Source organism: Coregonus clupeaformis, unplaced genomic scaffold (assembly GCF_020615455.1).
Source record: "Coregonus clupeaformis isolate EN_2021a unplaced genomic scaffold, ASM2061545v1 scaf1977, whole genome shotgun sequence".
Taxonomy (NCBI): Eukaryota; Metazoa; Chordata; class Actinopteri; order Salmoniformes; family Salmonidae; genus Coregonus; species Coregonus clupeaformis.
In genome coordinates, this window is record NW_025535431.1 from 70052 (window position 1) to 96130 (window position 26079).

Sequence of the window (26079 nt, forward strand, 5' to 3'; positions counted from 1 at the left end):
TTAATTTTGAAATAGAAATGTGTTCAAAGCTGATGGTGAAGTCGGTTCAAAACAAAGTGACGCATGTCAAGGACGTAGAGTAATGACTTGGGATACATGGTTTCACATGCATAAATGTTTGCTCTTGATAAAAAAAATCGCATACATGCTGTGTCTGCCTTGCCAAGTAAAACTAGTTTGAAAATACATTATGGAAAATGTTTCTGAATGATGCACCTTGTTGACAATATGATCTGGTGTAGATTACTGTTGATTTGAGAAGGGTCACCATAGCCCAGTTTACCCTGATTCAGCCTAATCTATCTCCCTCAATAGATTACAAAACCCAAAGGATAGGTCCAGCTGATGCACTGAGCAGGGTTCTCCGACTTGAAATGTGTGGCTGGAACAAAAGCCAGGCTGACCAGCTGCATTGGAGTTTGAGACCTCTGGTCTGGAGTGTAGTAAATGCGTCTTGGCCGTGTGATCACCCGGCTATTATGTGGTCCTCTGTAGCTCAGCTGGTAGAGCACGGCGCTTGTAACGCCAAAGGTAGTGGGTTCGATCCCCGGGACCACCCATACACAAAAAAAAAATGTATGCACGCATGACTGTAAGTCGCTTTGGATAAAAGCGTCTGCTAAATGGCATATTATATATTATATTATTATATTATCAAGCACATTGTAGTACAGCATGACCAGGGATTGAGGATGAAACTCAGAGCCATGGCTTTTTTTTTGTTTAGAAATTGTACACGGTTGTGGTTAACTTTTTTTATTACATTTACATGTTCTACTCATTCCCTGGTTTCTGTCAGCCCTGCACATTCAGGAGCTAAACAAATTCAACCCAAACAGTAAAATAATGGTTAAAACAATGTTCTTGGATCCATGTACATTTGTATCTGGCAGGTAGTGGAAGGATAGTATTGGCTTCACATAGACAACTCTTCTCTTGCCACCAAGTGATCTATAGCCCATGCCCCTAATGAGAAGCAATTTTAACTGATAGATTTTAAAGATCCCAAAGAATCAGTCCAGTAAAATGTAAGTTGATGGATAGACGATTCAATATGCTTACAATACTACGCCTAAAATAATCCCATATTTCAGCTAGCCTACTGTATATAGGAAATAAAATAAACACTCCTGCTTTGCCACCATGGAGACAAAGACCACACCTAAAGACTAGTAAGGGGTGGGTCAACAGCCAAAATCAAGCGATGCCCAATGACAGGAGGGAGAGATGTAAGCGGGATAAAGTTGTATTCCATGGACAGTCGTTTTTTTAAATTAAGTCTTGTTATTGGGCACATTATCTGTTTTTTCGGATTTGGCTAAAACCTCCTGAAAATAAGTTCTCTCCTTTGAGCCCTACTGAACGAGATCCAGTTTTGTAGTTCAAACGCTGGGCACAATACTTTAAAAACCGCTGTCCAAAGACTGACCTCGAGTCAGACTATCGAAACAAACTAAGTATTATTATAATGTGCAAAAAGGTCAAGCTGAGTCCAGATCAGTCCATGGATGGAGGACATTAACATGCCTACACAAAAGCTAGCAGTTTACACACACATGCACATACTCAGACACACTCGGGGGGGGAGTTATCAAGGGACTGATGGTTCCTACATTGCAAAAAAAAAAAAAAAAAAGGACTGATCTGAGAAGGAATTCAACAGTGCACCAAACACCCCTCAACACAATAGGGGGACACAACTGAATTCCCTACTAAACTCAAGGTTAACAAAATAAAATCACCTCGCTAAGATTAACATCCTGAGTAGGAAGCGTGCATCAAAAATAATATCTGGAAAATGTTCCTATAAGTGAGAAATTATTGATAATATGAAAATGAAAGTGACAAACGTAACATGAAGGGTAATGAACACATCGCTCCCAATGCCTCCAGTGACTAGTGGTTACTGACCGTTAATAAAATGAAAAGAGATGTGACAGCTACAATGTGCATTCAGAAATGCAACATCAGATGTCAAAAACAAAGTGCGCATTAACCCCCCTCTGAATGACTAATGAAGTGGTACAGTCCATAAGAAATGGACACCAGCAATTGAAGAAATTAAACAGGTTGAGCAAATGAACTGAGGGACAATGCTATACAGATATAAGTGGACATACTGATGATTGGTTGGAGGGGTTGAACGCTGATGCTGTTGATGGACCGGAACCCTAATTTTCGTCAGACTCGTCATCATCCTCGCTGATGGGGTATCCCCGTGCTGCGCTGTGGTGGGGTGGAGGGGAGGGTGAGGCCTTGTTTAAGAAGGGCGAGGGGGAGCGCTCGCGGGTGGGGCTGCTGCTGGGGCTCTGTCTGGGGCTGATGGCCTGCAGCATCCGGCCCCTGCCCTCCTTCAACATGTGCTTCTACAGAGAGAGGTGGCATCTCAGTCAAGATTCCAAGTTAATTTGTTGTTCTTAGGCTATAAAACAAATCCCATTGATCTACAACACAAATCTTCCATGGAATGCTACACTATCACTATATTATTCCCCAGAGCAGGAAATTAGGATTGCCACGAAATACACCATTCTAGTCTACATTACACAGACAGAACAAAAGAGAAGTTCTCACCAGTGCTCCCTCAGGGCCGAACATCTGCAGAAAGTTGCCAATGAACTCCCGGGACTTCTCCTCCCACTTCTGGATGAGGTCGATGCTCTTGTTCTCCACCTTCTGCACAAACTCTTTACTCTTCTCCTCTACGTCGCGCACCTTCCTCTTCACCTTGTCCACACGCTCCTGCAGGTGGTACTTCTTCTCCTGAAAGACAGGGGCACAGTGTCATACCAGTGCAGTGTCATAAACCCAGACCTTGGCATGCGAGGCTGCACTAAACTAGTAAACAAATCATGTTTCCTAGCAGCTTTTATTCAAATATAACCTTTTTTATAAATAAAATTATCCCCCTTTTCGTGATATCTAATTGGTAGTTACAGTCTTTCCCATTGCTGCAACTCCCCTACGGACTCGGGAGAGGTGAAGGTCAAGAGCCATGCGTCTTCCGAAACACGACCCTGCCAAGGCGCACTGCTTCTTGACACACTGCTTGCTTAACCCGGAAGCCAGCAGCACCAATGTGTCGGAGGAAACACCGTACAGCTGGCAACCGAAGTCAGCTTGCAGATGCCCAGCCCGCCACAAGGAGTCGCTAGAGCGCGATGGGACAAGGAAATCCCGGCCGGCCAAACCCTCCCCTAACCCGGACGACGCTGGGCCAATTGTGCGCCGCCTCATTGGTCTCCCGGTCACGGCCGGCTGTGACAGCCTGGGATCGAACCCGGGTCTGTAGTGACGCCTCAAGCACTGCGATGCAGTGCCTTAGACCGCTGTGCCACTTGGGAGGCGCCCCCATTACAAATAGACCTATAGCTACCTCTCACAACTACTGCTCCCTTTGACTCAAAAGTCATTACATTATCATCACAACCAAATACCATCATTACTACTAATAAAAATGATAGTAATGTGAAGTGTTACATTGATGAAGCTGACGTTGAGCTCCTTGGCCGTGTAGCCGCGTTGCAGATTGCGTCTCACGTACACGTCGTAGTCGCGGACGATGCGCGTGATGATGTCCGAGGTGGAGATTCCCTCCGTCCGCTGGGTAGGCGCAAACATGCCTGTAGGCAAAGTGTGAGAGGTCATCGTGATAGACACACGGTACCAGGACATTTATAATAGGCATTCCTGCTCGTTGTCATGGTACCCACCCGCCTCCTTGATGTGCTTGTAAACGTCGTCCTGGCCTGCTGATGTATATGGGATGTCGTCATGGGCAACAAAGTCGATCTGGTGGGGTGGGGGGTGAACGAGAGATGGATTACATTATACACACACAAATATACACACTGAACACACTACATTACTGTCAGATTAATCAGCATGCCATTGCGTTCCATTTCCCCCACCATCCCTCCCTCCCTCCCTCCATCTTTCCTCTCTCTCTCACTCACTCGGTGCGTGGAGAGGAACTCGGGCGTAAGCGTCCAGGGCGCGTTCCTGACGACCTCGTCCACGTAGCGGCAGTGGCTGACTGCATCGTAGCGCTCGTCCTCGTTCATCACCGTGAACCCCTTGAACTTGTGTGTCAGGTCGTCACTGCACACTGAGACGAGAGGAAAAGAAGCACGGAGGTTCAGGGGAATTGAATACACTTGAATTAGTTATAGTACTTTACATAGAGGGTGCTTGGAGTTATGCCTCTGAAAAACAATTTCCACTGAAGAACCAAATAAATGGACAGACAGTAAACCAGCAAGAGGGCACGTTGAGAGAGGAAAGGTTGACACAGCCAGAATGAGACACTCACCGCCCACAATGAGGTGTGTGTTCGGAAAGAGGCCCTTGGCCTGCATGAGGGCCCGGGCATGGCCTGAGTGGAACACATCAAAAATGCCATCTGCATACACCCGAACTGGCCTATTAACTGTGGGAGAGGGACATGATGGTGATGACAGCCAATCACAGGTCACTTCAATAGAGCAACATTCTATATATTTTCAGAACTGTTCATGTCTTTGGAATGGTACATTTGGGGTGCGAGTGAGAGTGATTGAGAGGTTGTGTTTTTGAGTGAGTAAGACTATGAGTGTAGTGTGTGATGTGTGTGTGCGACTCACATGGAGTTCCCCTCTTGGCCTCCTCCATACTGACTCGCAGGTATGGAGTGTCCTCAGCCGACTCTAGCTCATCAGCATAGGGGGCGGGATCTTTTAAACCCTAGTGTACGAATACACATTATTACCATGACAACCATGAGAAGGGTTTCCTTCATAAGAATCAAATGACTCACTTTCCTATCTTAACCAATCATATGACTCACTTTCCTATCTTAACCAATCATATGACACACTTTCCTATCTTAACCAATCATATGACTCACTTTCCTATCTTAACCAATCATATGACTCACTTTCCTATCTTAACCAATACACATCAACTCCCCGTAAACGAAGTCTGCACACACGCACACAGCCGCATTCTCTTCCTCACTCACCACGGTGGATCTTGGGACTTTCCCTGGCCGTTCTACCTCCTCGGCCTCTCCGTTGGACCCATCTCTCCTCCTCTTCCTGGACAGGCTTGACCGGCTTGAGCTGTGGGCCTCCATCCCGGGCTGAAAGGGCAAAGGTCACAAGCAGACACACACACTGTAACCACCATCATCTTGCTTAGAGAGCAAAAGCAATAAGATGCACAGTTTTGCTACTCCAAAAAATAGAATTTTCTGTCTGCATGGACAAAAACAACATTCACCTGTAAGGAGTCATATTGCGGCTACTGAAGGTCATAGGCCTATTTGTTACAAAGTAAAGGTAACTGTCAAAATAAAGGAAACGCCAACATAAAGTGTCTTAATAGGGCTTTGGACCTCCACGAGCCGCCAGATCAGCTTCAATGCACCTTGGCATAGATTCTACAAGTGTCGGGAACTCTATTGGACGGATGTGACACCATTCTTCCATGAGACATTTCATCATCTGATGTTTTGTTGATGGTGGTGGAAAATGCTGTCTCAGGCGCCGCTCCAGAATCTCCCATAAGTGTTAAATTGGTTTGAAATCTGGTGACTGAGACACACAAACACACCATTTTAACCCCCTATGCTCCTTGGAGACCCCTGTTTCAAAGTCACTGAGATCTCTTCTTCTAGCCATGGTAGACAACATAATGGGCAACTGGGCATTTTTAGACATTACCCTAAGCATGTTGGGATGTGAATTGCTTAATTAACTCCGGAACCACGACTGTGTGGTGGCACCTGCTTTCAATTTACTTTGTATCCTTCATTAACTCAAGTGTTTCCTTTATTTTGGCAGTTGCCTGTCTGTCATAGATTAGTCACTCCCCAGTGAGTCTACATTGAAATGCAATTCACACCAAGTAATTCCATTATCCACCACAGGGCGGCGTCCATCCACTAGGCACTACCAGGAGGCAGAAAGGTCGGGTGGTGTTTCTGCGTCTGCCGGCAGGGTCGAATGGTGCGGTTACATAATAACCCAGGCGTGTTCTCGGTGAACACATTCACTGGCCTTTAAATCATCCAAACTTTCAAGTCGACACTCATACGAACCCACAACCCTGGCGTTGCAAGCGCCATGTTCTACCAACTGAGCTACAGGGGCCTTCGCACTAACAAAAGCACTGACAGGTTAAACAATATATCACCCCACTTTAGGGTAGTCGAGTGTTGAAGACCGTTTGACGGCTGTAATATTCTTTAGTCAAAAGGTATTACTGGATTATGTAGCGGGTTGTGAAAGTACATTGGGGAGGTGAAAGTACATTGGGGGGCGATTGCTCAACAAGCTCGGCCTTTCTTGGACAGCATAGTGTTTCAGAGATTTACATTCACATGTCATGTCTGAAATTGGTTGCTATAAGGAGAAGACCAAGGGCGATACATGCGATTTGCAAAAGTTATGTAAACTGGCGCCAAGCTGCAACAATTAAAACAACGTTCCCATAACAATTTACCCGTGTGTGTTCCACAGGATCAGTTTGCGACTTTAGACTACAAACATTATTCCATTCCAGTCTACATCATCTAGCATTGTGACTGTGTGTGTGTGCTTGTATTAATATTCTCATAGGTACCGGAAATCCCCAAAAGTCCCCACAAGGATAGAAAAACAAGGAAAATCCTCCCTCATTGAGACATTTCCCACTTCCCCACGAGGACAAAGGCTATTTTATACTTAGGGGTTAAGTTTAGGGATTACAATTAGGGTTAGGGGTTAAGGAGTTATGGTTAGGGAAAATAGGAATTTTAATTTTAAGTGTACACACGGATTGTAAAACGTATGGTAAACGTATGGTGTGTGTGTGTGTATGTGTCACCAAAGGTGTCACTCACTCCCTCTGTCTCCATATCTCTCTCACACACACAAACTTTGCTAGAAGATGATTGTCTGTAGACTGGAAAAGAATAATGCTTGTAAAGTCACTAATCACTAGCTACTAACTGATCTCATGGAAGTCTAGCCTACAGCTGCACTACGGTCTGCACTACGGTCAGAAAGGCTTCCTGTGTAGAGTAGAAGTGTCTGCATGTTTACCATCCGAAACAGTTCAGAACAGTTTGTGCATATATTATGATTACATTTTGGTCTTCGGCAAGGATTTTTTCAGTTGTTCTTGCACACTAAATCTTTTCTTGAAGCGAACCTTCGACCTTCGCTTGAAAAGACCTATACTTGAATAACAAGAAAAAAAGCAGCAATAGTACTGTTTGTCCATCTTGAGACACAGTAGCCACTTCCTCAAACTAGTCAGAATGACTCAAAGATACTCAAGAAATCTGTCATTCATTTTGACGTTTCTGCCAAGGAGATCTTAGGCTCACAATTTTACATCAAACTAGGATGTTTGGTTCAGTATTTCTCAAGTGGAAACATTTCCATGAAAATTAGCAATCTCTTGTTGATTGACAACAAACACTTCATTGAAGAATCCCTACTGTTGACCAATCACCAATGAAGGAGGATAGACTTGCCTAAAAAAAAAATGCACAGGAAGCCTGTCCGACCCTAGTACAGCTGTAAGCAAACGGTCGGATCTGCTGGCTACGATCTACAGCCATTAATTGTCATCTGATACTAGAGAGAAAGGCGGAGGTAGGGGTTATCACACGTAGCTAGCTTTCGTTTAGCTGACAAAGAGAGAGTGACCTCGAAGTGTATAAGTCCAGTCTTAAACTGTCGTCCATATTTTAGCTTGACTATCTCTGACTCAGATTTGACAATAAACTAAGTACGTAGCTAGCTAGGTAGCTAGCCAGTTGTGCCAAATACAACCCTATGGGAAACCAATCTGATCACCATAGCTAGCTGGCTAAAAAGACTTCGCTATAATATGATTAACGTACTTACCGTTGTTTTGTGCTTGGCCTGGGGTTTGCAGTGTAGAAGTAGCTAACGTTACTGTTGCAAGCTAGCTAGATCATATGCAGTGTGCTAGGAAAGTATTTGCTACCTACTGACTGTCAAATTGGTGCGCTCTCTGCTGCTAACTACGTTAGCTAGCTGTTGGTTAACGCTAAATTCAATAACTAGCTAGTAGAACAGTGCACCGACTCCCAACATTCAGGTAACGTTAGTCCAATGTCACGAACTGTGCCAGCAGCTCGATGGGAAGAGGAGGCGTGTGGTGTCGGGAGTAGAGCAGACGGATTATCACCACAGTATTTCTGCAGTCCTCGGAATGACAGTTTACTCAAAGACAGTACAGTAATTTACTCCACATAGGAACTACAACAACCAGGACATCTTTCCAGGAAATTACGTAATTTTTAATGCGTGGCCTGCCTGATGTTTCCGGTAAAATCTCTGAAGTCAGAGAACGTTATTATTCTGCCACCTTGTGGCAACTAACTGTTCAGGCAAATTCATTTTCAGGAAACTACAATAATATGTATGTATGCCAGTGGAGGCTGCTGAGGGGAGGACGGCTCATAAATGTCTGGAACGAAGTGTTATGATTAGAATGGAGTGAATGGAATGGTATCAAACATCAAAACTATGTGTTTGATACCATTCCAGCTATTATTATGATCCGTCCTCCCCTCAGCAGCCTCCACTGATGTGTGTGTGTACATACATGCAAATATGTTAGTATTTATTCTGGGTGATGATTGGTATCTTACATAAGAAAAGCACACAAAATAATGTACCAATTATCATTTATTATTTTCGCTCTTACATTGCCAGCATACTTTATGCACAGTAAAATAACCAGGTTGTCATTTACATCCAGCCCTTAATTTTTTACTTCTAGTGAAGATAATTATATTTTATCACGTAAGCTTATCCCGTGAGCCTTGAACCGTTTCCGTAAACATGAGGACAGGACAATGTCAGATCAACTATCCAAGCTTGAAGATGACCTCATCTTACTTTTGCTGATCCATATTCAACTCCGTGGACCAGTTGACAATCCCAAAGCCTCAAGAATAGGCAGGGCCAATCAATAGATACAAAATATTTAAAAGTAGATGAGGACTAGACCGCAAAATTAAGATGCAAAAAAATAAGACGGCTTATCATTACGTACCACTAATTTCTACCAAAACCATATAGAGTTCAGCCAACTTCTTGAACAGCGACTTTGAGCATTCCATTTATATGACAAGTATTTTTATTATAATTCTAGACATTCAGTTACATAGCATTGTTTAAAATTTAGAAAATTCCATGAACTGCTATTGGTCAATATTGCCCATGGGGAGCTAACATGGCTGCTATATGGAATTATTTGATTATACAGTGTCATGTAAATGCATCATAATGCCAAAACTTCAATGTCCCAAATTTCTAAATACATGGCTCTGGTTTCTACCATTGAGTTGTTCTTTTGGCATGAGTATTATATCCAGCTTCAAATCTTGTGCTAAGATTTGTGTTGCTGAATTTCTTTCCAGTCTGACCAAGGCATTTGGTCATACTACCAAACAGAAAAAACATGTTCAAAGCAAACAGAACATTTCTTTCAATACACTAAATTAAAGAAAAAAATTGTAGTTCATATTACACTGAAATTACAACAAAGTGGTGGCAAATAAGACTTCCAGAAAGGACCACTGAAAACAGAGCTCACAATTCCACAAAATGGCCAACTTGCCTGAGATTGACAGAACACATCACCTTATTATTTCAGAAACCCCACTATTGGAATGCAGCTTGAATGGCTTTTTTTGTGTGCTGAAAAATGTAAACCTCTATCATTTAAGGCACAAGGTAGGAATGACTTGACAGAGCTTGCCAAAAGTAACCAGAAAGACAAATAACATAGAAAACAAATTAAGAACAGAAAGTCACTAAAAGTGCAAGACAGTGGCTCATCGTCCTTGGCCTAGCTGTGTGCAACTTAAGAAGACTGAGAATGTTGAGTGAAGGATAATGGGACGTCATCGAGCTGAGAGAGGTGGTACTTGGTTGGGCGGATACTGAGTGGAATGGACGGGGGGGACATGTCATCCTACATGCCCATCCGAATGCTCTGAATGATCTGGAAGATAGCTGTGGAGAGCGAGAATTCAAATGTTAAGAAAACAAATCTACACTGGAGTTCATTGACAATTAATCTAGCTGAGTCCCTCAAATGACACTAGAAGACCCTGACCCAAAGTGAAGGTTTTTATTCACTGACGACAGTGGTCGTCATTGAAGCGCGGAACACTGTTGGGACCTGACCAGAATGTACTGTCCTTTATTTTAACTCGCTAGTGTGACTATATCCCTCCTTTCCTGCAAGCTATTAATTTATGTTTCCAAGGAACTAATGTAATTGCTCTATTATGTTCTGCTGGAATCTCTGAAAGTGTTGCCAAACTCACTGACTACTAAAAGCCTGGACTGGGACAAACAACGGGAGGGGAGGACAAGGGAGTAAGCCAAAATGTCAAACCAGACATAACAGAAACAGTACAAACATATTATCTGACCCAGGATAAAATACGAAAACAGATTATCTGACCCAGGATAAAATACGAAAACAGACTCCAACAGTTAGCTGGCGGAGTTCTTAGAACACTTATCAAAACTTGTCCTTCCCCAATATTAGCTGAGGTGGGCAACAAGCGCGTTGATATTGCCTGTTAAAAAGCAAACATTGACAAAAAGATACGTGTACAAAGGCTGACAACCCAATGGCTGTCAGGAGATATAGTGGTCCTTTGTAGCTCAGTTGCTAGAGCATGGATAAAGTAGGGATCCATTTTCACTGGGAAATTAGTAAAATAGTCAACAGAACTCACCTGATCCACACACAACAAAGATGAAGAGGGCCAACAGCCAGGGTCCCACAGACACCTTATCATCCTGAGGGTTTCTCTGTGAATCCAAATACAGTACACGTCATGCTACTGTACTAACATGTCAACGGTCAAACATGTATACGTCTCAAAAATGTAATCAGAAACATCCAGCTGTTTAAATAGAATGTAAACAACTTTGTATGATGTTACATTTCATGGATACTAATAGCAACAGCTGACCAAAGATTGAAAGCTTGAGCTGGGCAACTTGGCATATGCTATGGACACAGCATAAGTAAATGTTGGCCAAAAAAAATACAAAATAATTGCAAACAATCAGACAATTAATCATTCGCTTGTTACTCATTTTAAGTAACGTATTCCTTAACCCGTTTGCAAACCAAAATAAAATGGTTCAAATGTTACCGTAGATTTGGCTACGTTGCCTCTTTGCGTGATATTCTTGCTGTGTTTTTCGTTGGCCATACGAATCCTCTGTTTGGCGACCATCTTCCAAATAAGCAGGTTATGAATTATTTTACAAAAATGTGGAATTTTAGTAATATGGATAATCTGGCTCACTGGTGTGCAGTTGGCACTCGTCTACTCTACAGTACAATTTTTTTCAAAAGGGAGAATAAAAGCAGGGCAAATGTCTACGTATACAAAGTCTTAAGCCCGCCCACACAGGAAGACCGCATTTCGAACTTGCAACGTATATTTGCTATATCTTTCCGCCGCCCACTGTGTGGCGATATAGTTCTTCCCACTTTGATCAATACACACTAGCGCTTACCATATTATTGCATTTCCTAGTGTAGTTTCACAATTCTAGTACTTCAACTCTTTCGACTTTGATATATGTAGTAAATGCAAACCTAATGCACTTGACTTGGATGGCTGCATTGACAGTGCCTTGTTAATTTCCGATTCATTTCAGTAGTGTCTTCATTCTTGTATAGGGGAAAATGTAAGGTAGGCTAATGGTCCCCAAACAAACAATGATCAGAATGTACTAATATATCCAATCCACAGTTAGATGACAGGCAAAGCACTGCACTTGGTTGGTTGTGTGCAGTGAGATAATTCAATTTTATAATTGACTTTACAGGTAAACGGTCACCTACTCATTGAACGCTGGTTGCGCATCAATTTTTAAGCGTTCGCTCTTGTGAAGCGGTCTTAAATGATGACGTGTCTGTATTTACCTATGCCAAAGAGTTTTATAACTAAACCAAGATAGACCACAGCCTGTAATTTAAATTGGGAACAAATTAGTCATAGTGGGCAGAACAAGCAAGGAGGTCGGCAGAGGCACGCACGAGCTAGCGAGATCCCATTGGCGCGTTCTAACATATATTTGCATATTTCCGTTAGGGAACGCCTACTCTGAGTGCGCGTGTGCAATAACTCAATTCGCCTTTGCACTCCTAAACAACGCAATATTTTGAAACTTTTGCAAAGGGAACAGAAAACTGTATTGAGATCAAATGTTTCACCGATGAGAAAATTAGCAGAATATCGGCCAAAATCCATCTCGTTTCATCTTCTCACACAGCCGGCCACTGGGCTTCCTCTCACTACCATATGTGGTAGTGAGTGGAAACGCCAAGCGGATGCTTCTCATTTATACATCCGGTGAAATATCTGTCTCATTGCTCTATCTGTGCGTATGCCATACTTCACTTGTGGAATAAAGTAATTTCAACCAACATGGGATGGACTAAACCTTTTTTTTTTAGATACATGGGGAAATAAATTACATTCTGATTACATAGAAAGGCATGTGTCTCTTTCTTCTTAGATTTTTTAAAGAAGGCGTGAAATCATAGACTTTCTCTGGTTGAGCAACGAGATAGGCTAGTAAACGTTTTTTTTGTAAGTGGCTTTAAATGTGATTGGGTAAACCTAGTTATATTGAACAAAACTGCAATGTATATTCATACTCAGAAAAATCACAGAATTTATGATACATGTACTTATTTTTTCACTGTAGTGTGACGTTTCACTGACTCCACTTCTTGGGCAATATGCCGTGTTCACATACTAGTCGGAACTAGGAAACTCTGAAATGTCCGACTTGCTAACTAGTTCAATCAGTTAGCAAGTCGGACATTTACGGATTTTCTAGTTCCCAGTAGTACGTGAACGCAACAATAGTTTCACAGAGCAGAGTGGGGGACGGGACTGATGCAGTAGTGAAGAAATCGTAGCAGAATGGCGGAAAGGTGGCTTCCCTTTTCGCTCATATTTCTAGGAGTTCTCTCCCTGTACTGTGCTGCGTCGGCTGATAACAGCGGCATTAAGAAGATGAAGATGCAATTTGCAACAGGGCCACTTCTTAAATTCCAAATCTGGTAAGGGAGGACAATACATTTTGAGTAGACCTCTGTTGTTCAGTTAGCATTAGCTACTTGCCCGTGTATGTCTAAACCGAAATTACATTTCCTGTCTCGGAACCAGAATCGTTATAATTTCCATGTAATCAAATTGACTGTCAAACGGGTGTAGCGTCCCATATCATATTTTTGTTCAAAACAATATCTAACCCACCTTTCCTGAATTAATTATTTAGTTGGGGGTAACGAGCTAACGAACCTAGCTACGGCAGTGCAAAGCTAACTAGTTAAATCCTATTAGGTAGCTAGCGAGCTAATTCTGCTCAGGAAGTTGGATGGGTGCAGTCAAATAACCTTAATCAGCACAGTATGTTTTGGTTAACTAACAACATCCACAAGTTTATGTAACTAAATGACGACCGTGTTTTGTCTGTTGTTAATTAATCATCTGTAGATGAGTTTGAAAAAACATATAGTTAGCTACTCTACTTCCACTGTAATAGTTAATCCTGTGATTTGCGTCCCCATGTGGGCAATAACGGTTGGATTAATTTCTACCATATCAAGAGCATGGTATTAACTCTGTTCAAGGGAGATTTGTGTTTGGAATGTGAAATGGCTATATTCAGTAGTTTAATGATGGATGTGTGCAGTAGATTAACAGTGTGCCATACAATGAAATGTCACCACTCATGCATTTACTGGCAACATACCAGTATTACGCATGGAAATTGCAACAACCAATCAATGATGACTTTGGACTCTAGTGTGTAGGGTTGTCTGTTTATAAATCAAATCAAATTGTATTGGTCACATGCGCCGAATACAACAGGTGCAGACATCACAGTGAAATGCTTACTTACAGTCCTTAACCAACAGTGCATTTATTTTTTACAAAAAAAATAAAACAACAACAAAAAAAGTGTTGAGAAAAAAAAGAGCAGAAGTAAAATAACAGTAGGGAGGCTATATATACAGGGGGGTACCGTTGCAGAGTCAATGTGCGGGGGCACCGGCTAGTTGAGGTAATATGTACATGTGGGTAGAGTTAAAGTGACTATGCATAAATAATTAACAGAGTAGCAGCAGCTTAAAAATGATGGGGTGGGGGGGCAGTGCAAATAGTCTGGGTAGCCATGATTAGCTGTTCAGGAGTCTTATGGCTTGGGGGTAGAAGCTGTTGAGAAGTCTTTTGGACCTAGACTTGGCACTCCGGTACCGCTTGCCGTGCGGTAGCAGAGAGAACAGTCTATGACTAGGGTGGCTGGAGTCTTTGACAATTTTGAGGGCCTTCCTCTGACACCGCCTGGTATAGAGGTCCTGGATGGCAGGAAGCTTGGCCCCAGTGATGTACTGGGTCGCACGCACTACCCTCTGTAGTGCCTTGCGGTCGGAGGCCAATCAGTTGCCATACCAGGCGGTGATGCAACCAGTCAGGATGCTCTCGATGGTGCAGCTGTAGAATTTTTTGAGGATCTGAGGACCCATGCCAAATCTTTTCAGTCTCCTGAGGGGGAATAGGCTTTGTCGTGCCCTCTTCACGACTGTCTTGGTGTGTTTGGACCATGATAGTTCGTTGGTGATGTGGACACCAAGGAACTTGAAGCTCTCAACCTGTTCCACTACAGCCCCGTCGATGAGAATGGGGGCGTGCTCAGTCCTCTTTTTTTTCCTGTAGTCCACAATCATCTCCTTTGTCTTGGTCACGTTGAGGGAGAGGTTGTTGTCCTGGCACCACACGGCCAGGTCTCTGTCCTCCTCCCTATAGGCTGTCTCATCGTTGTCGGTGATCAGGCCTACCACTGTTGTGTCGTCGGCAAACTTAATGATGGTGTTGGAGTCGTGCCTGGCCATGCAGTCATGGGTGAACAGAGAGTACAGGAGGGGACTGAGCACGCACCCCTGAGGGGCCCCCGTGTTGAGGATCAGTGTGGCAGATGTGTTGTTACCTACCCTTACCACCTGGGGGCGGCCCGTCAGGAAGTCCAGGATCCAGTTGCAGAGGGAGGTGTTTAGTCCCAGGATCCTTATCTTAGTGATGAGCTTAGAGGGCACTATGGTGTTGAATGCTGAGCTGTAGTCAATGAATAGCATTCTCACGTAGGTGTTCCTCTTGTCCAGGTGGGAAAGGGCAGTGTGGAGTGCAATAGAGATTGCATCATCTGTGGATCTGTTGGGGGCGGTATGCAAATTGGAGTGGGTCTAGTGTTTCTGGGATAATGGTGTTGATGTGAGCCATGACCAGCCTTTCAAAGCACTTCATGGCTACAGACGTCAGTGCTACGGGTCGGTAGTCATTTAGGCAGGTTATCTTAGAGTCCTTGGGCACGGGGACTATGGTGGTCTGCTTGAAACATGTTGGTATTACAGACTCAGTCAGGGACATGTTGAAAATGTCAGTGAAGACACTTGCCAGTTGGTCAGCACATGCTCGGAGTACACGTCCTGGTAATCCGTCTGGCCCTGCGGCCTTGTGAATGTTGACCTGCTTAAAAGTCTTACTCACATCGGCTACGGAGAGCGTGATCACATAGTCATCCGGAACAGCTGGTGCTCTCATGCATGCTTCAGTGTTGCTTGCCTCGAAGCGAGCATAGAAGTGGTTTAGCCTCGTCTGGTAGGCTTGTGTCACTGGGCAGCTCACGGCTGTGCTTCCCTTTGTAGTCTGTAATAGTTTTCAAGCCCTGCCACATCCGACGAGCGTCAGAGCCAGTGTAGTACGATTCAATCTTAGTCCTGTATTGACTCTTTGCCTGTTTGATGGTTCGTCGGAGGGCATAGCGGGATTTCTTATAAGCGTCCAGGTTAGAGTCCCGTTCCTTGAAAGCGGCAGCTCTACCCTTTAGCTCAGTGCGGATGTTTCCTGTAATCCATGGCTTCTGGTTGGGGTATGTACGTACGGTCACTGTGGGGACGACATCATCGATGCACTTATTGATGAAGCCAGTGACTGATGTGGTGTACTCCTCAATGCTGTCTGAAGAATCCCGGAACATGTTCCAGTCTGTGCTAGCAAAACAGTCCTGTAGCTTAGCATCTGTGTCATCTGACCACTTTTTTATTAAAAAGTTTGGCTGTGGCCAAGTGTATCTAGCCTCTGAGGACTGTGTGCTTTTCTGAGTGTGCATCACTGTCTGTTCCCCTGACTCTGGACCTGTTTGACTCTCTCTCCAACTCTCACCCAGCATCTCCTGAGGGTACAAGAGGGTGTTTGAGGAGTACATGCAGGCCTTGTACCAGCGGTACCCAGACATCCGCATTGAGGGAGAGAACTACCTTCCTCTACCCCTCTACCGGTAAGTTACACTCAGCTATGTATTGGCCATTGAGAGGCTTTGAAGCCACCGGTCGGACATATTGGCCCTCCCCAGTAGGAGCAGTCCTCCATAGGAATAAATGGAATTCTACAGTATTTCAATTAAATGTTTCAAGGACAAAATTACATGTATTTAAATATTTGTGTTGTAGTGGGGACAGTTACATTAGTAATCTAAAAAAATTCTACTTTAAGGAAAATGTTTGTTTTTACCTTTTATTTTTAGCTCACATAATATAATTACAATTATGCATTAAGGTGTCTGTAATAGAATAAATATTGCAAAAAATAATGTATACATTAATAAATTAATTTCTATAGGAGTGCCAAGATGGAGGCACAGTGGCTTCAACACTGCGCTCCCTATCAGACTACTACTGTATATATAAAGAATTGGTTAACACTGTGTGCCACCATGGAAGCACTTGACACTTAAATTGGAAGCGTATTGCAATGTATTCTCCCATATGTGGTTGTTAACAACAAATTGACCCTCAGGTTCCTGATCTGTTCTGGGCCGCCGGGTGCAAAATCCATTTTCTTTGTTGACGATTTACACCTTGATATCTGCCACTTGTACAAAGCCATTGGTTGTGCGTACTGTATGTTCTACCCTCTCTTTGGAAGTTGACATCTTGTTTGCTGTCCTCAGACACGTTGCTTCCTTCCTGTCCATGTTCAAGCTGGCACTGATCGGACTGATCGTCATCGGCAAGGACCCCTTTGCCCTCTGCGGTATGCAAGCCCCAGGCATCTGGATCTGGGGACAGGAGAATAAGGTGAGACTCTCTTAGGTTAAAAATGCTACATGAAACTTGGTGTTAGCATCACAGGCATACCATATGTTATTGTATAACAATACTCTGCAGTTTAAGTAGAGCCATGTTGATTTGTGTTTATTTAACTCAGTCCTTAAGAGATGCATTGAACATGTAAGAGTAGTCATGGACAAGAATAGTCACTACCGAGAGACACACTCTCTCTCACTCATACCTTACCCATGGGAGTTCATTAACGCCTCATTTGGGAGAGTGAGAAAATGATGCAGTGTTTGTTTTTGTCGTTTTCCCTGGCTATGAACCTGGATCTCCAAGGTAACATGAGTCAATGGTGCTGAAGTAGAGGGCACGCAGTATTAAAATCCCCTCCATATATACAGTGAGCTCCAAAAGTAGAGCGAGAAAGTTACACACACACAAATGTCATACCCCCAAGACATGCTAATCTCTCACCATTACAATAAAAGGGGAGCTTAGCATTTTTTGGGGGGGTATGATATTTAGGACTAACTTTCTCACTCATCATTGTTCACGATTCATTCAGGATTATCTGTAATCATGGTAGCATCCACATTAATGTAGAAGTGTTTAGAAACATTTTCTATTCTTATTTACAATAAAAGTGACTCCAAAATGACACAATACATTATTTTCCATTCATTTCTATTGGGCACAAAATAATCTGAAACAACCAAAACAAACAGCAAATGCATCCAACAAGTTTGTAGAATCACAATCTTGATGTAATCATTGCGTGCTAGGAATATGGGACCAAAATACTAAACTTTTGACTACTTTAATACACATAAGTTAATTTTTCTCAATACTTTTTGTCCCCTAAATTGTTCACCCGATATGGTTCACCCGATATGGATGAAAATACCCTCAAATTAAAGCTGACAGTCTGCACTTTAACCGCATTGTCATTGTATGATTTCAAATCCAAAGTGCTGGAGTACAGAGCCAAAACAACAACAAATGTGTCACTGTCCCAATACTTTTGGAGCTCACTGTATATGCTAAACACTGTGGGCCAATAAGAATGTGCCTGGGTTATGTAAGCAGTAACACAGGGGCACTACATTACTCTTGTGTGTTCGTCCGCCTATTGCTATAACATGTTGGCGTTTTATCCTTGAGCTGGGTACACAGACGTAGGGCTATGGAACAATTTGAGATTGTTATCTACACTTAACGCTTACATGTTATATACCGACTTTCTAACTCAAAGTATTGAATTGACAACCAGCAAACCTTGCCCCATTAATCTCAAATCCTGATGTGTAGACATAATTTATCTATGTGATATGTTAGACATGCCCCAGAGAGCATGGAATCCATGGCAAAACACTCATAATCGATTGGTGATGATATTGAATTTCTACTTCTGTGTCTCTTTCAGATTTATGCCTGCATGATGGTGTTCTTCTTCAGCAACATGATTGAAAACCAGTGTATGTCAACAGGAGCTTTTGAAATCACATTAAACGGTAAGGCTCACTTTGCCACATTACATGTTTGCATGAGTATGCACAAATCCTTTACGGTCCCTGCATAGACGACGATGTGCATCATTGTAAAACATCACACAGAAAAGAGTGCGGAGAGTTGATTTGTTTGTACCTACCTGGGCAGATGTGCCAGTGTGGTCCAAGCTGGAGTCGGGTCACCTGCCCTCCATGCAGCAGCTGGTCCAGATTCTGGAGAACGAGATGAAGATGAACGTACCCATGGACACACTCCCCCACCACCGCTCCTAACCCTGCCTCTGCTCCCCCTCGGATGGAGCCAAAGACCCCTCCACGTACGGAACCCTCCTCGCCACATCTTCTATCCACCTCAGTCTGCACAGTGGAAAGAACCACCATCTCTCACACACACACTACCTCAGACTAATTTACTGTGTGGTATGGGGTTTGTGCACTTTCATGTTGTATTCACATGACCATAGTTGTCAATTTAGAACTACTCAACCTTGCATCAAAAGTTTGGGTGTCATTTATTTGACAGAACTTCAAGGACTTTCATTTTAGGAGGTTTTGGATGCGCTTGATGTACTCACTTTTCGGTCTCTTTTTTTCCTCTGCAGGTTTGAGGTGGGTTTCTCAATGGACTGTGAGGTGATGTTAATGAAGGTCTGCGCTGAAAGCAGGAAGACTGCTAGCTCAGACTGGATGTCCCCATCGCTCCTCAACACGCCCATTAGACGCCCCGCCCCTGATGCTGGACTGGGATCCACGGCAACCGCGACGGCCATTTTGTTGTACTATTACTACTGCAGATCATTAATCTTGTTGCAATAAACATTCAGTTTTGTCTCTTATGCTCACAAGGATCAATTTAAGCGCAATAATATTGATGTGGATGGTCAGATATTAGATTAATATAGATTATTTTCTCCCCCCTTCCAGATCACAGGTCTTGAATTAGCCACACATAATCGATCCATGTGAGCTAGGCATGACCATAGGCGGCGTGTCCATAAGGCTAGGGAAGCCAAGCTTTCCCTAAAGTAAATTGAATTAAATTGCCAAAATGATATAGCCTAATTACCCTACCCCTGTCTATACAGAAATAAAACATTAATTTAAAATGGGCTACTAAAGCATAAAGCATGATTTGGCCACAGCGGGTCATAAGCATTGCTTACAGTCGGAAGGAAAGGCAGCGCTCGGCAAATGCCAAATTCATGAATTGTTTAGTTGCGACTGTCGTTGAAAAGCAAAGGCCCAGCCAGGCATATCGCAATATTTCAAAATACAATCCCGGGAAACATAGTTTGGAAAGCAAATGGTTATTTCTGTAAAGAGAAAACGAAAAGAGAAATGACTTTTACTATGAAAATTCTCAACTTCATTGAGCGAACAACAGTATAGGCTATCTTATTGGCGCCAGCGGAGAGCGTGTGCACTGTGCATATTCACTCTTTATCATTCTTGGGTAAGTTTGTTTTTGGACCGTTTTTATCCTTGTGTCTCTCCTTCTCGTAGGCCTATTATATGGACAACGTTGTTTTTATTGGTTTGTTGGTCAGTGTCAGCAGAGTAGGCTAACTTGTTTGTTAATTAGTTGTATTAAAAACAGATTCTGCTAATGTCTCCATTCACATAAAGTGTAGTAGAATTGCATCTTGACAGCGGAGTAAAAAAAAAAAGGTTTTGAGTTAATTTCCTGCAATTCTACCCATTTTGCCATGAGTTATAGAGAAAATGTTGCAGTTTTAAAGCAATTCTTCCATGGGGCAGAGAGAAGATTTAGCAATTGAACTAATTAAATGCAAATTCTACTCATTTTGCCATGGGGCGTTGAGGAAAATGAGCTGTTTTACAGCTAATTTCCTGCAATTCAATTTTTTTTGCCATAGGGTGGAGAGAAATGTTTGCAGTTTAATATGAAATGAGTGAGACTGACTAACAAAATCAATGGTGGCACCCGGCCGGTAATTTGACCATCATAAGAAGTCTAGATAGCTGGCTGCTAAACTAACTTAGCAATCAAAAACAATTTAGTTGACATGGGCTGACTATCAGTGACTGACATAACAAGAGAAAGTCTGCTGATGTACAACCAAATGTAGAAATAGCTCCTTGTGTATTCTACTATTCCGAGGGCCGCCAGTTGCCCATGCCTGGCCTAGGCCTACTGTACGCTATACACGCTCAGCCATGCACTGAAGTCTTTTTTGCGAACGGTGATTGAGTTATATTATTGTCCTAAATTATGACTATCCAATCAACTCATCCAATTACAAATAGTAGTCTATTTTGCATAAGAGCAAATGCGATGATGCATGGAATGCTTTATTATAAAAGTGCATTTCTAGGGTGAAAATTAGCTTCCCCAAACTTAACTCACACGCCACATATCGTCATGACGTTTTTCTTTTGAGCCATTATGTTTAACCATTGTTAGTGTACTACACGTAAAACATCTCACGTCGTCTGATCATGAGCATTTTATTAACATTAAAAATAACATTGTTATTATTGTAATTTGTATATTTCTTTGCATAGCTGGAAGTTGAGCTAAGAAGACTAATAAAATGTCTGTTATGGTGAAAGAGTTGTGTGAGCTCGGTCTGCTTTAGCTAGGACAAGGTTAACTGATTTTGGTTGTTGGTATGAGGATTAAGAGAAACCCACACCAGCTGTTTTTCAAAGGTTAGGTGTATAGAGAATTCCAGGAGGGGATACATTTTTGTAAGAAACAGGTTCACATTTTCATCGTAAAGACCTATGTAAATGCAGTCAGAAAACAATGGCTTAGCAGATGTAAAGTATATTGAAACGTATTGGAAATGTATTGATTAGAAATTTGCACCCTTCAGTAGTTATGGATGACTACAATAGATACAAATTATATTGAACGTACACTATATATATAAAAGTATGTGGACACCCCTTCAAATTAGTGGATTCGGCTATTTTAGCCACACCCGTTGCTGACAGCTGTATAAAATAGAGCACACAGCCATGCAATCTCCATATACAAACATTGGCAGTATAATGGCCTTACTGAAGAGCTCAGTGACTTTCAACATGGCACCGTCATAGGATGGCAACTTTCCAACAAGTCAGTTTGTCAAATTTATGCCCTGCTAGAGATGCCCCGGTCAACTGTAAGTGCTGATATTGTGAAGTGGAAACATCTAGCAGCAACAACGGCTCAGCTGCGAAGTGGTAGGCCACACAAGCTCACACAACTGAACCGCTAAGTGCTGAAGCGCGTAGGGTGTAAAAATCCTCTGTCCTCGGTTGCAACAACCTCTGTCCTCGGTTGCAACACTCACTACCAAGTTCCAAACTGCCTCTGGAAGCAACCTCAGCACAATAACTGTTTGTCGGGAGCTTAATGAAATGGGTTTCCATGGCCGAACAGCCGCACACAAGCCTAAGATCACCGTGCACAATGCCAAGCGTCGGCTGGAGTAGTGTAAAACTCTCCGCCATTGGACTCTGGAGCAGTGGAAACACGTTCTCTGGAGTGATGAACTCCTGAGTGGCGCAGTGGTCTAAGGCACTGCATCGCAGTGCTAACTGTGCCACTAGAGATCCTGGTTCGAATCCAGGCTCTGTCGCAGCCGGCCGCGACCGGGAGACTCATGGGCGGCGCACAATTTGCCCAGCGTCGTCCAGGGAAGGGGAGGGAATGGCCGGCAGGGATGTAGCTCAGTTGATAGAGCATGGCGTTTGCAACGCCAGAGCGATTCCCACGGGGGGCCAGTATAAAAAAATATATATGTATTCACTAACTGTAAGTCGCTCTGGATAAGAGCATCTGCTAAAATGTAAATGTATGAATCACGCTTCACCATCTGGCAGTCTGCGACGGATGAATCTGGGTTTTGCGGATGCCAGGAGAACGCTACCTTGCTCCCTTGCATAGTGCCAACTGTACAGTTTGGTGGAGGAGGAATAATGGTCTGGTGCTGTTTTTCATGGTTTGGGCTAGGCCTCTTAGTTCCAGTGAAGGGAAATCTTAACGCTACAGTATACAATGACATTCTAGACGATTCTGTGCTCCCAACTTTGTGGCAACAGTTTGGGGAAGACACTTTCCTGTTTCAGCACGACAATGCCCCCGTGCATAAAGCGAGGTCCATACAGAAATGGTTTGTCGAGATCGGTGTAGAAGAACTTGACTGGCCTGCACAGAGCCCTGACCTCAACCCCATCGAACACCTTTGGGATTAATTGGAACGCAGACTGCGAGCCAGGCCTAATCGCCCAACATCACTAATGCTCTTGTGTCTGAATGGAAGCAAGTCCCTGTACATTCTAAAAATTAGGGCTTCAACAAGGGTTCTTCTAAGATCTTCAAAGTTTGTTGAAGAACCTTAGGATTCTTGGCACTGAAAATTACCCCCAAAAGGTTCTTCCAAGAACCCCATAGGATGTGGAGTTCATTGAGGAACCTCCTTAGTTGGTGGGGGTTCTTGCAGGAACCTAACTGCCCAACTGAAACATTTGGATTTGAATATGAAAAGACAGCAGGTGCAGACACTTTACTGAAAAATATAAAGATCTCCTCAAGGTAAGGTTTGTCCCTTATATGATCGAAATTGATATTGTTTTATGATGATACCATCTATCTTTTCATATTTGTGCAAATTGGTATTGTTTTATGATGATACCATCTATCTTTTCATATTTGTGCAAATCTTTGTAAAACAGAAAATGGACACAATTCAATGGATTTCAATCAACAAAGAGGTAAGAATATGTCTGCTATAAGAATATGTTGAAGGCTAGCTGTATTGGGTGGCAGATGACTGAACTTTTGTTTCTGTGTCTGTAGGTATACAGAGGAGGAGGCATACAAAGGTATGTCAATTGGTATTGGTATGTTATGCAGATCACATTTACCATCCTCCTCCCTTACCTCTTCAAGGAAAATCCCATAGGCCTCTACATTATGGACAAGGTATGTGAATGAAAACCATTATCGAAACGTTTCTTTCATTCACATTTACCACAAAACCCAAGGTATGAATACTGTCATGCGCATGCCTTGTTAAACATCTGTATAATAAAATTTTTTTGGATTTACAGACTTCACCCTCCCTACACCTCTGATGAATATAACAGGAAACCTGTTCGATCACCATGCACTGCAAAATCATTCTGGCGATGGATACAGAGAATATCAACACATTAACATCAACACGCCAGAGGATATACCCATTGGACTTGGGGCTCTGCTGGGAGTTTACCTCATATTTTTTTATATTTTATTCTGCTTTGCTGCTAAAATCCTAATAAACACTGACAACTAAAATATTGTGTTATTGCTATGCGTATTATTATTATTATTAATAATAAAATAGGGGAGGGGGATAGTTAAAAAACTAACCCCAAAAGGTTATTCAAAAGGTTATTTGAGGATCCATTAAAAGGGGTTCTTTGAAGAACCCTTTTAAAGGGTTCTTCAAAGAACTTATAGGGGTTCCCCCACAGTTTCAATTTGAAGAACCCCTAAAGGATTCTCCAGGAACCTTTTCTTTTTAGAGTGTAGAAATGATCCGACATCTAGTGGAAATCCTTCCCAGAAGAGTGGAGGCTGTTATAGCAGAAAAGGGGGGACCAACTCCATATTAATGCCCATGCTTTTGGAATGAGATATTCGATGAGCAGGTGTCCCCATACTTTTGATCATGCAGTGTATCACTATATCAAATAAAATGATTCTAATTTTACAATAAAGTGTGAAATGAATGATTTTTAATCTAAAAAGCTAATGCAGTGCTTGGCCAGGCCTGTTTGTGGAGTAGCCTACCATTAGCACCCATTTCATGTTTTAAAGGACACCATTGGCAATGTTCCAATTCCATCTAATAAAATGATTTCCTAGCTAATCACTGACAGTTGAAATGGTTGGAATAATCTTTGCAATAATACTTTCAGTTAGGGTCCCTGGATTCTTCCTGACTATGTGTCTTGACCAGGAAAACTCTGGGTTCTAGGCAGCAGTAGTTGTACTCTATCACAAGGACCTAGAGTTTTTCAGATTGCGTCTTTGACCCGCTCACATTAAACGAGAGTTGGTGACGGCTGCACGCCCCGAGTAGGCAACGACATGGGGATTTTGTCTCAGATCTCAAAAAGTTGTCTGGGACAGCTAAATCCAGGCCAAAGTCCTGTAATGTACACCTGGCTTTATAGTAAATTCCTAGAAATGAGTGGAAAGCCACACTTAACGAATCCATTTATTGAGAGAATTCCGTTAGAGATAGTGTTCCACAACTGAAGCTTCTGTACTGTTAAGCAATTAACACATTTAAATAGTCAAAACCAAATAACTAAGTGTGTTGCCTGGAAAGATGCCCCTTTCCATCATTCTTCTTCACACCAAAAGCTGAACAAAAATATAAATGCAACATGCAACAATTTCAAAGATTTTACTGAGTTACAGTTCATATAAGGAAATTAGTCAATTGAAATAAATTCATTAGGACTTAATCTATAGATTTCACATGACTGAGAATACAGATATGCATCTGTTGGTCACAGATACCTTAAAGAAAAATCAGGATCAGAAAACCAGTCAGTATCTGATGTGACCACCATTTACCTCATGCAGTGCGACAAATCTCCTTCACATAGAGTTGATCAGGCTGTTGATTGTGGCCTGTGGAAAGTTTTGTTGTTGTATTTTACCCCCTTTTTCGTGGTATCCAATTGGTAGTTCCAGTCTTGTCCCATCGCTGCAACTCCCGTACGGACACGGGAGAGGCTAAGGTCGAGACTCGTGCGTCCTCCGAAACACAACCCAACCGAGCCAGACCGCTTCTTGACACAGTGCCCTCTTAATCCGGAAGCCAGCCGCACCAATGTGCCGGAGAAAACACCATACACCTGGCGACCGAGTCAGCGTGCACTACCGACCAAACCCTCCACTACCCTGGACGGCGCTGGGCCGATTGTGCACCACCCCATGGGACTCCCGGTCGCAGCCGGCTGCGACAGAGCCTGGACTCGAACCAGGATCTCTAGTGGCACAGCTAGCACTGCGGTGCAGTGCCTTAGACCACTGTGCCACTCGGGAGGCCCGGTCTGTGGAATGTTGTCCCCTGCCTGTGGAATGTTGTCCCACTCCTCTTCAATGGCTGTGCGAAGTTTCTGGATATTGACGGGAACTGGAACACGATGTCATACACATCGATCCAGAGCATCCCAAACATGCTTAATGGGTGACATGTCTGGTGAGTATGCAGGCAATGGAAGAACTGGGACATTTTCAGCTTCCAGGAATTGTGTACAGATCCTTGCGACATGGGGCCGTGTATTATCATGCTGAAACATGAGGTGATGGCGGCAGATGAATGGCACGAAAATGGGCCTCAGGATCTCGTCATGTTATCTCTGTGCATTAAAATTGCCATCGATA

General features: G+C 42.9%; 2 protein-coding genes and 1 pseudogene across 2 annotated transcripts; 1 reads left to right on the forward strand and 2 right to left on the reverse strand.

Moving 5' to 3' along the window:
• Window positions 1–740: 740 nt before the first annotated feature.
• Window positions 741–8263, reverse strand: LOC121580789 (choline-phosphate cytidylyltransferase A). Its single transcript, XM_041895826.2, has 9 exons — window positions 7878–8263; window positions 5000–5119; window positions 4623–4722; window positions 4313–4429; window positions 3957–4108; window positions 3714–3792; window positions 3481–3623; window positions 2575–2763; window positions 741–2366 (listed from the first exon to the last, which is right to left on the reverse strand). The coding sequence occupies exons 2-9, from the start codon at window positions 5111–5113 to the stop codon at window positions 2172–2174; spliced, it is 1089 nt and encodes a 362-aa protein (XP_041751760.2). The 5' UTR covers window positions 5114–5119; window positions 7878–8263; the 3' UTR covers window positions 741–2171.
• Window positions 8264–8669: 406 nt separating this feature from the next.
• Window positions 8670–11429, reverse strand: LOC121580791 (stress-associated endoplasmic reticulum protein 1). Its single transcript, XM_041895827.2, has 3 exons — window positions 11186–11429; window positions 10760–10835; window positions 8670–10022 (listed from the first exon to the last, which is right to left on the reverse strand). Exons 1-3 carry the CDS (start codon window positions 11267–11269, stop codon window positions 9982–9984), a joined length of 201 nt encoding a protein of 66 aa, XP_041751761.1. The 5' UTR covers window positions 11270–11429; the 3' UTR covers window positions 8670–9981.
• A 1389-nt stretch (window positions 11430–12818) lies between these two features.
• On the forward strand, window positions 12819–19516 carry LOC121580792 (annotated as a pseudogene).
• The last annotated feature ends 6563 nt before the right edge of the window (window positions 19517–26079 follow it).

Bases quoted from the DNA above. Each gene is read 5' to 3' on its own strand.
- LOC121580789 (XM_041895826.2), bottom strand. From the start codon at position 5,113: ATGGAGGCCCACAGCTCAAGCCGGTCAAGCCTGTCCAGGAAGAGGAGG. The intron at 4,430-4,622 runs GTGAGTCGCACA...CCTCTCCCACAG, and splicing joins GGCCAAGAGGGGAACTCCAT to TTAATAGGCCAGTTCGGGTG. The intron at 4,109-4,312 runs GTGAGTGTCTCA...CTCTCGTCTCAG, and splicing joins CACACACCTCATTGTGGGCG to TGTGCAGTGACGACCTGACA.
- LOC121580791 (XM_041895827.2), bottom strand. From the start codon at position 11,269: ATGGTCGCCAAACAGAGGATTCGTATGGCCAACGAAAAACACAGCAAG. The intron at 10,836-11,185 runs GTAACATTTGAA...TTGGATTCACAG, and splicing joins GCAACGTAGCCAAATCTACG to AGAAACCCTCAGGATGATAA. The intron at 10,023-10,759 runs GTGAGTTCTGTT...CGCTCTCCACAG, and splicing joins CTTTGTTGTGTGTGGATCAG to CTATCTTCCAGATCATTCAG.